We start from the raw sequence: 12,592 nt of genomic DNA on the forward strand, positions 1-12,592 counted from the left end.
GAGAGTCTGTGTGACGGACACATTTTAAACTAGATAAACATGATCATGATGTGGTCAGACTTCATGCAGTATAAAATTATTGCATCAGTTGCTTGACAGAGAGAGAGAAATGCAGACAGTATCTGATAGTTGATGTGGTCTGTGTTTTTGTCTCAGACATCGATGAGTGCAGCATCAATAACGGCAGCTGTGAGTACGGCTGCATCAACACTCAGGGCAGCTACGAGTGCGTTTGTCCACTGGGACAGAAGCTCCACTGGAACAAGAAGGACTGCATCGGTAAGCATCAAATCTCCTTCTATTTGAGTGTTACTCTGTCACGGCGGGGTTATGGGTGATGTGACTCTGTGTGTTCCTCAGAGGCGGTGAAGTGTCTGCCCAATGGGAAGCCAGCGCCCCGAGCTCAGCTGACCTGTGCCAAGAGCGGCGGGGCCGAGGTCTGCTCGCTCTCCTGCCCTTCCAACGCCCTCTTCCTCGCAGGTACACACATTGATTCTCCTCACTTTTGAGGTATTTACTCAGGCTTTTAGTCATTTCCTGGTTTAATCTAATCCAACCATAACCACTTCCTACCTAAACATAACCCTTTACTTATTCCTAAAAAGGGCATGAATTTTGTCCCTAACTGCTCAAGTCTTTTGCAGAGACATTATGCCAAAATATGAAAGATGAAAAATGGTTTGTATATCATGAGAGGTCAGTGTATTACAACCCTAATTCCAAAAAAGTTGGGTCGCTGTGTAAAATGTAAATAAAAGCAGAATGCAATGATTTTCATAAACCCATATTTTGTTCTCAATAAATAAATAACATATCAGATGTTGAAACTGAGACATTTTACTATTTCATGAAACATATTTGCCCAATTTGAATTTTATGGCTACAACACATCTTTAAAAAGTAGAGGCAGGACCATGGTTACCATTGTGTAGCACCCCCTCTTCTTTTAACAACAGTCTGTAAACATCTCAAAAGTGAGAAGACCAGCTGCTGGAGGTTTTTTGGAGAAGTATGTTGTCTCATTCGTGTCAGATGTAGGATTCTAGCAGCTCAACAGGCCTGACTTTTCCTTTTATGACCCCAGAACAGTTTTCCATGTTGCCTCAGTCCATTTTAAGTGAGCTTCGGTCCAGAGAAGATGCCTGCATTTCTGGAGCTTCTTCTTTGTATGACACAGCTTTAACTTGCATTTCAGTCAGGACCACTTTGTCAAGAAACATATGATTTGAGGCTATAGATATTTTTTTAATCAGCAGTTATCAATTAGCACTTGTTCTGTTATACATGATTGTTGGTGTGGCTGTTCTAGGATCCCCCTGCCCTTCAACAAACCCATGTGGAAAGTATAAAGCAGGAACAGCACATGCAGCAAAAAACCAGGGCAGACCAGTCATCAGTGACAACAGAAGGACATTGATTTAGTCAGAACAGAATGAAGGAGGAGCTGGGGTGGAGGAGGGGTTGCAAGAGCAGCTTTCAAAGAGAGCGGCAGAGCATAGCCAGGCAAGAGCAGTTAAATAAGGCAGTATGAGAGCAATTAGCCAATAGCATGCTTAGAGCAATTCAGTTGGCCGTCAGCTGATGAGGGCTTGTATTAGCTGATCTCAATCATGGCAGGACTTGACTCCATTGCCTGCCTGAACTAACACTATTACGCAGACTTTCTTGACAGACAGTGATTCCTGGAAGTGTTATTAAGCCCATGCAGAGATTTTCAGCACAGAACCATTCCTGTTTTTAATGTAGTGCCGCTTTAGGGCCCAAAGATCACAAGCTTCTAATATTGACCTTCGACCTTGTCCCTCGTACACAGAGATTTGTCTAGATTCTCTGAATCATTTGATAACATTCTTTACTGTAGATAGTGGGGTATGCAAAGTCTTCACAATTTTACATTGAGGAACATTTTTCTGAAATTGTCCCACAATTTTAAGACTGGTGAACTCCTGCCCATCTTTACTTGAGAGACTGAGAGACTCTGCTTTTCCAACATGCTCCTTTTATACCCTGGCCTGTTGCCAATTGCCCTAATTAGTTGCAAAATGCTCCTGCTGTTTTTCATTAGTATCACTTACTTTTCCAGCATTTTGTTGTCCCATCCAAACTTTTTGAGACTTGTTTCTGCCATCAAATTCAAGAAGGACTAATTTTTTCACGAAATAGAGAGCTGTCTCAGCTTCAACATCTTATGTGTAGTTTTGTGTTGTTGTTCTGAAATTCGACAATCATTGCATTCTTTTTTTTTTTTTTTACATTTAACACAGTGCCCCAACTTTTTGGGAAAAAGGGTTGAATCTGAAAATGCAGTCATTGCAGATTTCTAAAATGCTCATTTTGACTTTATTGAATAGAATTACAGGTTTCTTGAAAGTAGTTCAAGTTTGCTGTTAGATGTTAAATAGACTTTTTTATATGTTACTCTTATTTGGTGGAAGTATTTAAGCAAAAATGAAACAAAATTTTTAATTCATATGCTTATAAACTCATTTATCATACCTTAAAGTTGGTTAAAAGCAGATGAAATTCATCTGCTTTAATTTCCCTCTATCATTTGTGTATATATATATATATATATATATATATATATATACACACACATATATATATATATATATATATATACACACACATATATATATATATATATATATATATATATAGTGACATGCTGTAAACGCTGCTGCCCTCTGGTGGAGATAGTTTGTAGACACAGCCTCTATAGTCTTCATTCTCTCTGATCCTGATGAAGCGGCGCCCTCCCTGTGTTCCTGTATCTGTTTCCTCCTCGGGGGGCTCTTCACTCAGACTGATGTGTTTTTCTCTCATCGTGGTTTTCTTGGCTTCACACTTCACAGCTCTTTGGCTGGCACCCTGCTCCATCTCCTGTGATAGTACTTAACACACATCTGTAAATTGATTACATTCTTTGATCACACAATTTTTCCATAGCGTGGCGCTCGATCCGTTTAACTTGGCGTCGGCGGTGTGAGAATGATGAATAGCTGAGCGGCAGGAGGTGAAATATTTGTTTTTCTGTCCTTTTGGAGTGAGTTTTAATTTTAGGGGGATGGAGCCATGTAAATTCCTGTGGTTGAATTCAACCCGGCTCTTATTTAATCATCAGGATTTTATGACCTCTGAAGGCTTCATCCCTCATTTCTCAGGTGAAATTTCTCTGAGTGTTTGTGTGCGCTCGAAGACCGCGAGATGGGGATCATAGATCTTTCATTCAGGCTTTAATTGTTCGACGGAGATTTGAGATCACATGGCAGCTGAGTTTCAGGACCAGACAAAGGTTCAGACAACATTTATGAAATTCTTTTCAATCCTCAGAACAGCGTCGTGGCTTCAGGACATCACCAACTCAAACACAGTCCTGCAGAAGAAATTAAAACACCCGTCACCTCTGATATCTCTCATCCTACTCATGGATTACATCTCTTCTTGTTTTCTTATTCTGCTTTCCTTTGTCTATTTCCTCCAGACTCAGAGAATAGCTACACGTTAAGCTGCGGTGTTCCTGTCCAGCCTGGTAAAGTGCCTCAGAAGAGGAATGCCACCACTGCCTTACCTACCTGTGCAGGTACAGTTTGATGAGCATCATGGGAAATGAAATATTCAAGGCAAAGCAAGGCAAAGAATTGCCAAGCTTTCAGGGCTGAGATTCATGTGTAGGTGGGTAATTTTGAAATCTAGTCCACACATGCACATGTTGAGTTACTCTGATGATCACTCAACAGTCACAGAGTTCTTATGAATTTTTCTGCTTTTAAACTGACTTTTCACCCCCATATTTAGGACTTTTTAACTCAGAAAGTTTACTTTTTCCTGTTAAGTGTACAACTTTTCATACTCAAAAATTTTGACTTTTTTCTGCAGCTCATGATAAACAAACTTGTTTCTGTTTGCTCTTTATGAATGAAGACACTCTGGCCCCGCCCATCAAACAGAAGGCCAGGTTCAAGATTAAAGACGCCAAGTGTCACCTGAGACCCCGGAACAAGGAGAAACACAGAGACGCATCCAGACAGAACATGCAAGGTAAAATAAAACCTCCCCATATTTTGAGTTTACCTGGATGATATTCCCTTTTACTACCTTTTATCAAAGATTAACCCCTCTCTCTTTTCCTCCTCATTAATTTTCCCACCTGACAGGAGGCCAGTTCCCATGCACTGATGATTGCCAGGTAACCTTTGTAAACCTAAAGTGTGACTCGTCTAAGAAACGCAGACGAGGACGTAAATCTCCCACGAAGGAGGTTTCCCACATCACAGCAGAGTTTGAGATGGAGATGAAGGAGGAGGAAGCTTCAGGTGAGATGTTTGTTCTCATCTGTTAAGTAAGGCTGATAGAGATGTATTTTCATGCCATACCGAATTGTTCTGAAAGTTTTCGGACAGGAGAACAAGCAGACAAAACACAGAATGATCCACATCTTCTCTCTTCAGACACGTGTAACGTGGAGTGTGTGCGGGAAAGGATGAAGCAGAAGCTGCAGAGCGCCATGCGGACACTCAGGAAGTCCATCAACAAGCAGCAGTTCTACATCCAGTTCTCTGGGACCGAGTATGAAGTGGCACAGAAACCATCTAGGGTCCCTGAGGGGGCTGAGTCCTGCAGCACCGGACAAGTCCTCAGAGATGGAAAATGTGGTACGTTTGGAGTTCCCTTTAAATTTTGAGTTAATGTTTTGTCATTGTTAGACAGTAATAATTAAGGACGTGCTTGTGATGATGTTTTCCTCAGTGAGCTGCGGTGTGGGAACATTCTACAGTGGCGAGCAGGAGCAGTGCGTTCAGTGTCCCCCCGGGACGTACCAGGACACGGTGGGTCAGTTGTCCTGTGAGCCGTGTCCCAGCACTGAAGGACAAGGCATTGCTGGAGCTAAGAATGTGTCTCAGTGTGGAGGTAGATCACAAAATAATCTTTTATTTTTGTTCTGATATTATTCAGTTTGTCATTCCTAGTCCTCTTCTGACATCTCAGAGCAGTTTTAATAATTTATTGGCCCCAGGCCATGGCCTACGAAATATGTAATTTTCTTAATGTAAAGAGATATTTGAGACTTTATGGATAATAAAATCTTCTGTTGATGTTCTTTTTGTACACTCTTGATCTCTTATTTACATTTAAAATACAAGCCTTAATGACTAAAAGTAAATGTAGATATATGCCTCATAGTTCAAGCACACCTACAAGGACAGCAAGAGACATCTAAATGCCAAGGCAGACTTTGTAATTGCAGATTTTCAACATTTTTCAAAATCAAGTACCGATAAAGGCTGCTAGTGAAGGAACATACAGTATGTATTTTTTCATTTCACATTGCAAGCCCACATCAACCACATTTGAGCATCAAAGATGCTGACTCATAGTTCCTTTTAAACTAATGGCCAGTATAACAATAAGCCAGTATTGGCGATTTAATTGTTCCTGAAAGCATAAACAAAAATGATTTATGCATGATGCTTAGACAGTGATATGAAAAAAGGTTGCACACAGCATGCAACTTTATTTGTTTAAAGATTTATTTTTGGGCTTTTTATGCCTGTGTTGACAGAGGAGAACAGTGGACAGGATCAGAAACAGGGATGAGAGAGATGGGGAGAGACATGTGGGAGGTTGCCACAGGCCGGATTCGACCTGAGCCAACCTTGTACATTGGGAGTGCTTAAAACCACTAGACCACCTGTGCCCCGATGCAATTATATTTATATTTGACTTTTTATCATCAAACAAGCAAATAAACAGTTAAACTGCTTAAATAGATCTTATAGTACGTGACATACACGTAACATAACATGACCTATGAAAAGAAATTTAAGCCTTCCAGGTTAAATTGAACTGATCTCTGTTAAGGGAAGATAAACAAGCATTTTTTTCTTATCATTCCTGCTTATTCACTCATTTATCTTTTATTCATCTATTTTTTTCTGATAGAATGTCATTATCTTCCTTACTTTCTACCCATCTTTTTTAAGTTATATTTTATTTATTTCATTGTATTTCTTTAGCATTCATTCTTACCTTTAAAAACCTGTCTGATGTATCCTTTTCCTGCATTTTTTCTTAAGTACCTGTTTTTTAGAACTTCAGATTCCTCTCCAGACTGAAAAAATATGTGCATTTTTTCTGTCATATGAATTCTTTGCTGAAAAGTGAGGTATTTAATTAATTTGGACTAAAAGTGTTGCTGGTCTGCAGTAATTCTGGTCTCACTACCATGGAGACTCATGCTGACAAGTATGCAATGATTGGCACCACCTTGTGGCCATCAGTGCAAACTGAATGTGAGCCACATCTTTAAGATAGAGATTTAGCGGAAGACTAAAAGCTACAGATGAACATATATAGAAGATTTAAATGAGGTAAATTATGTTCTTCTGTCCTGTCCTCAGGTCAGTGTCCAGCAGGTCATTTCTCTGCTGATGGGTTTCGTCCATGTCAGCAGTGTCCTCTGGGCTCGTACCAGCCAGAGCCAGGTCGGGTCCTTTGTTTTCCTTGTGGAGGAGGTTTGATGACCAAATATGAAGGATCGGTCTCCTTCAGGGACTGTGAGGCCAAAGGTAACTGTGATCATATGTGCAACTTTACCTTTTTACTGTCCTATGGCTCCTTGGTTCCCAACCTGGGGTGTGAACCTCCTTCAGGGGGCACTGAAGATTTTTTAGGGGGGGCTGGAGGCTTTATTTGCTCTGAGGCTGTTAAATGAGGTTTGTACATACTCTCTAAAGTCATGGTAAAACACTTACAGCCACTTCATACAGAGATCTCTGGGTAAAAACATCTGCGATTGCAGCTTTTAAACTTCAGTTTCTCCCCTGAACCCATCGAGCACTCAGTAAGCTATGTAGCCTCTTAGCATCATCCTTCTTGATTTTTCTTTTTCTTAAAGTGAAACAGGGAGCCTGAGAGATGACTAAGCTCTCCATCTTGTTTATTATTCTTGGATTGGTTGACTTTCTCCTGCGTGATTGGAGGTTTTTATCTTCTGCTCAGAAACTGAGTATGTTAATCCTGACATTTGCAGAGACAAGCCATTTGTCAGCACTTTGCTTGTTAATGTCACCATAAAGGATTGTGCAGATGTGTGTTAGAAGGCATTTGCACCATAAAGTCATCTATACGATGCTGTTTAATGCTTTGTTTATCTGCTTGTTCTGTTATCGATGCATGAATAAAATCCCAGCTGTGAGATGCATCTTTAAAACGCTCTGCTGTTTATTCACTTTTCACTTTGTGTTCCTCCTCAGTGCACTGTGCTCCGGGACATTACTACAACTCCAGCACGCACCGCTGCATCCGCTGCCCCCAGGGAACGTACCAGTCTGAGTTTGGGCAGAATTACTGCATCACCTGTCCAGGGAATACAACCACAGACTTCGATGGTGCCACCAACGTCTCCCACTGCAAAAGTAAAGCTACTTTACATCTTCCTGAAGAATTTAAATGATACTCCAAGCGTGAGTGATGATAAGGAGTACCAGATGGAGAGGCCTCAGGCACTGTGGTAGACTTTACAAAAGTTGTTTATTTCAAATTGATTCTGTTTTTTTCTCCCTCAGATCAGCTGTGTGGAGGTGAGCTGGGAGAATACACGGGCTATATCGAGTCTCCAAACTACCCTGGAGACTACCCATCCAACGTGGACTGTGTCTGGACCATCAACCCCCCACACAAACGGCGGATTCTCATCGTGGTGCCAGAGATCTTCCTCCCCATCGAGGATGAGTGTGGAGATGTGCTGGTCATGAGAAAGAGTGGTAAAAAGACATCTTAATGAACAATTTACACATCTACACTGAACATAGGCCCAATTTAGATAGCTCATTGTCTGAGGCATATGGTGCTCAACGAATCACCTTTATTAGGCTGAAGTCTCGGCTTTGACTCAGCCACTCCAGAACATTCCCCTTGTGTTCTTTAAACCATATCTGTGTAGCCTTCGCTGTATGCAGACAGAATAAGATTGTCCTCCAAGATTTTTCTTTATTTTGCCGCATTTATTTTACCCTCTACCTTTACAAGCCTTCCAGGGCCAGCTGCCAAGAAGCATCCCCACAGCGTGATCCTGCCACCACCATGCTTCACAGTGGGGTTTGTGGTGATGTGCAGTGTTTGGTGTCCACCAAAAAGCTCCATGTTGGTCTCATCACACCAAAGAACTTTGTTCCACTTGACCATGGAGTCTCCCACATGCCTTTTGGCGCACTCTATTCAAAATTTAAGATGAGTTTTCCTCAACAGTGGCCTTCTCTTTGCCACCCTCCCACTGTTGAGGGTGGCTTTGACTAGTGAAGAACCTGTGCAACAGCTGTTGTATGCAGAGTCTCTCAGTCACTGTATGTCAGCTGCTGAAGCCTGTAACTCCTTCAGAGTCAGTCAGTTTGTGAGGACAGCCTGCTCTAGGCATGTGTTCAGTGCCTGGATATTTTGTTTTTGTTTGAATCCCTTGACTTATACTTTCAATAACCTTTTCTCAGAGTTGCTTGGAGTGTTCCTTTGTCTTCGTGGTGTAATGGTAGCCAGGAATACTGATTAACCAGTGGCTGGACCTTCCAGACACAGGTGTCTTTATACTACTATCACTTGAGACACATTCACTGCACTCAGGTGATCTACATTTTACTGATTGTGAGGCTACTCTCACCAATTGGCTGAATATAATTGGGATGAACATTTATGCAGTAACTTATTTTACATAACATATTTTCGTTTAATTGACATTACATTGTAAAAATCTGTTTTCACTTTGACATGAGAGAGGTTTTTTTGTCAAAAAGGCCAGATTATATTCCCCATGGCTGATTTATAAAATCAATAAAAGGGGAAAAAACTTAGTTTAGCATTACTTTTTATAGAATGTGTACTAAGACCTTTTCTAATCCTCTTCCAGCCCTCTCCACCTCCATCACCACCTATGAGACGTGTCAGACGTATGAGCGGCCCATCGCCTTCACCTCTCGGTCCCGTAAACTCTGGATTCAGTTCAAGTCCAACGAGGGCAACAGTGGCAAAGGCTTCCAGGTCCCATACGTCACCTACGACGGTGAGTCATCTTCCAAAGTTAGATGTAACCTTGACATTACAGAGGTTTTTTTTTGTTTGTTTTCAGATCTTTAACACTGCCATCTATCATAACTCAACAAGTTAGCCCTAAACTCTTCAGTTCTTGTTTTAATGCTGTTACCCTGTTATATTTCAGAGGACTACCAGCAGCTGATAGAAGACATAGTGAGAGACGGCAGGCTCTACGCCTCAGAGAACCACCAGGAGATACTGAAGGTAATGAACAATACACTGCATTACCTCAGTGACACGGTGCTTGTTTTAATCCAGAGGAAATATAAGCATTTCTGAGATTTGCAGACTTACAATAAAGTTTAATAACAAACACTTATACTCATATAATAAATGACACTGAGTATGAAAGGAAGTGTGTATGATGTCCACTTAGGAAACAGGTAAAAAATACTTACAGATACTAGACACCCCAAGCACACCTTTTAACAAAGTTAAAGTAACCAAATTAAGGTTACAATATCACTGCTATGCACTGAAAAGACTTGGCCTAAGCAAAGTTTGTTTCACCAGAAGTTGTCTTGCGTTAGGTCAGCTGACCAGTAAGAAAGCCAGCTAAGGGTCAGTAGCAGAGATGCTGTCAGATGACATGCATGGATTTACTTGTTAATATATTATGGTTGTCATCAAACGTTTGTCGTCCCTGCAGGATAAGAAGCTAATAAAGGCCCTGTTTGACGTGCTGGCCCATCCTCAGAACTACTTCAGGTACACGGCGCAGGAGTCCAAAGAGATGTTCCCTCGCTCCTTCATCAAGCTGCTGCGCTCCAAAGTCACCAGGTTCCTACGGCCATACAAATAGGAGGCGGGGCCTCTCTGATCTCCTGATAAAGGAGCCCTGCGTCATTCCAAATTCAACGACCTAAATGTAACCCCCCCCCCCGTGTCTATTTCCCCTCTGCCTGGGTCAATACATTTACGTTCCTCTTCTGTGACAGCTCTTCTTTTTCTTTGTCACACGATGCCTTTCCCCACCTTTAGTAAAACATCTTTACATGACAGCCTTTCCTCCAATGTGTGCAGCTAAAGTTTGACTGATATGCATTTTTGAAGGCCAGTATTTACATGTCCTATTATGTAGCAAGAAACTTCATCTATAAATGTGTTTGTATATATTGGTCTCTTACCATTTATTGCCAAATTGAACTGTTTTGGCTCAATGTTACTGAAGATTTTGACATCCCAATACACCTCTTTCCCCTACCACTGAATCGGCTTGAAATTAATGTATGCCCAGCTTTAGTGTTTTTGACAGCTTTATTTGTAGCTATCAGACTGAATTGAAACCAATTACTTCTAAAATGTCATTACCCAGCTGTTTGGCAGTCCAGCAGCTTGAATCTTGGAATATTTTTGGCTATGAAGACTGCATTAGCTGGATCATGGTTGACTATACAACAGAAGATGTTCAGTGCATTCAGACCCCTTCACTTTTTCAGTTTTTTTTATTAATTACAGCCTTAAGTCTTTTCGAATATGACACTACAAGCTTTGCACGCCTGGATTTGGGGATTTTTTTTGCTATTCTTCTTTGCAAGCCTTCTCATGCTCACTTATGTTGGATGGGGACCATCATTGGACTGCCATTTTCAGGTCTCTCCAGGGATGTTCGATAGGGTTAAAATAACAGCTCTGGCTGGGCCCCTCTAGGACATTCAGAGTCGTCCCATAACTACTCTTGTGTTGTCTTGGCTATGTGCTTAGGGTCATTGTCATGTTAAGTGGTGAACCTTTGGTCCAGTCTGAGGTCCTGAGTGCTGCTGAATAGGTTTTCATTGAGAATATCTTGCTTGGCTTCATTCAGCTTTCCTTCAACCCTGACCAGTCCCTGCTGTTGAAAAACACCCCCACGGCATGATGCTGCCACCACCATGCTTCCCTGTTTGGATGGTATTTGGCCGGTGATGAGTGGTGCTTGGTTTCCCCAAGACATTACATTTAGAATATAGGCCATACAATTCAGTCTTGGTTTCATCAGACCAGAGACTCTTTTCTCACAGTCTGAGTACTTCAGTGCTTTTTTGCCACCTCCAAAAGGGCTTTCATATCTTTTGCTCTGAGGAGAGGCTTCTGTCTGGCCACTTTGCAGCAAAGCCTAGATCAGTGGAGGGCTGCTGCGTTGGTCATCCTTCTGGAACTTTGTCCCATCTCCACACAGGTTTTCTGGAGCTCAGTCAGAGTGAGCATCAGGGTCTTGGTCACCTCTCTTACTTCGGCCTTTCATCCCCGATTGCTCAGTTTGTCCGGGTGACCAGCTCTCGGAAGAGTCCTGGTTATGCCAAACTTCTTCCATTTGAGAACTATGGATGCCACTGCTCAGATCACGTAGCCTTCCCCAGATCTGTGCCTTGCAAAAATCCTGTCCTTGAGCTCTGCAGGCAGTTCCGTTTACTTAATGGCTGGGTTTTTGCTCTGATATGCATTTTTAGCTGTGAGGTCTTCTATAGGGAGTTGTGTGCCTTTCCAAATCATGTCCAATCAATTTATTTACAACAGGCAGACTCCAATCAGAGTGTAGAAACATCTCAGCAAAGATCCAGAGAAATGGGAGGCACCTGAACTTTATTTCAAGTGTTGTTGCAAAGGGTCTGAATACTTCATTCATTTTTCACTTTGTCATTATACTGAGTAAAGATTAATGAGAGAAAAAATGAATTAAATCAATCGGTAACATCAGGCTGCAACATAAAAAATTTGAAAGAAATGAATGCACTGTATTTTTTTTTTTCGGCTCCTTTTGAAGTTGCCTTCAAAACAAATGCATCCTCCAAAGGATGCAGCCCCTAAATTGGGACATAGACAGACAGGGTTAGATAAGTTAAACTTGCCTAGAAATATATTATTTAGTCAAAGGCCAGTATAAACAAATCAACTTATCAGTCAAACCTTATCTCTGCACATCCTCTGCTCTTCCAGCCTTTGCACCTTCATTAACAAACCTCTATCACTCCTTGCTTTTTTCTGTGTTGTTGTTTGTTTTTGTTCTATTTATACAGTCAGAACTTGCAGAGGCCCTCGTCGCAGATAGGTTGAAATATGTAAGATGTGTATGTTTGTGTGGACATGCATGATGTGTTCGGATGTATCAGCCCACACAGTGTACAAGGATGAAAATGATTTATTGGCCCCGACGTGCACAAGACAAAGATGAGGGAAAAGTTGGTGCACTTAAAACACATTTTAAAAAGATTAGAGAGAAAAGTTAAAATGTGGAAACGTGGATTTTATCCCTCGGAGCACAGGGAAGAATAAATGGGGTGAATCGCAAAGTCTATATTGTAATTTTTTTAAATAATGAAAAAAAAAGATATATAACAAGATGAGATAAACTACCTGCAAGTAACAGATTGTTACTTTAGAGAGAAATGTATGTGATGTAACTAATATTTGGAACTTTAATTGCACTTGAATTTTATATTTTAAACTGTAGGAAAAAAGTTGCGTATTTGTTTCCTTTTTGTGTTGTTTTGAAATGTGCCACATGAAAGACAAGCTGTGTCTCCTCTTG

General features: G+C 41.2%; 1 protein-coding gene across 2 annotated transcripts in view; it reads left to right on the forward strand.

Moving 5' to 3' along the window:
• Window positions 1-11,665, forward strand: part of scube1 (signal peptide, CUB domain, EGF-like 1) — a 152,892-nt gene extending 141,227 nt beyond the window's left edge. For both annotated transcript variants that reach the window (XM_041780281.1, XM_041780282.1), the window contains 13 exons: window positions 157-279; window positions 361-480; window positions 3,485-3,583; window positions 3,925-4,041; window positions 4,158-4,316; window positions 4,452-4,655; window positions 4,750-4,911; window positions 6,402-6,569; window positions 7,257-7,418; window positions 7,569-7,766; window positions 8,900-9,052; window positions 9,209-9,288; window positions 9,734-11,665. In XM_041780281.1, the coding sequence (XP_041636215.1) occupies window positions 157-279; window positions 361-480; window positions 3,485-3,583; window positions 3,925-4,041; window positions 4,158-4,316; window positions 4,452-4,655; window positions 4,750-4,911; window positions 6,402-6,569; window positions 7,257-7,418; window positions 7,569-7,766; window positions 8,900-9,052; window positions 9,209-9,288; window positions 9,734-9,886 (1,898 nt within the window). In that variant the 3' untranslated portion in view covers window positions 9,887-11,665. The remainder of the gene's footprint in view (window positions 1-156; window positions 280-360; window positions 481-3,484; window positions 3,584-3,924; window positions 4,042-4,157; window positions 4,317-4,451; window positions 4,656-4,749; window positions 4,912-6,401; window positions 6,570-7,256; window positions 7,419-7,568; window positions 7,767-8,899; window positions 9,053-9,208; window positions 9,289-9,733) is intronic.
• Window positions 11,666-12,592: the final 927 nt, after the last annotated feature.

This window comes from Cheilinus undulatus, linkage group 23 (genome assembly GCF_018320785.1).
Source record: "Cheilinus undulatus linkage group 23, ASM1832078v1, whole genome shotgun sequence".
Lineage (NCBI taxonomy): Eukaryota > Metazoa > Chordata > Actinopteri > Labriformes > Labridae > Cheilinus > Cheilinus undulatus.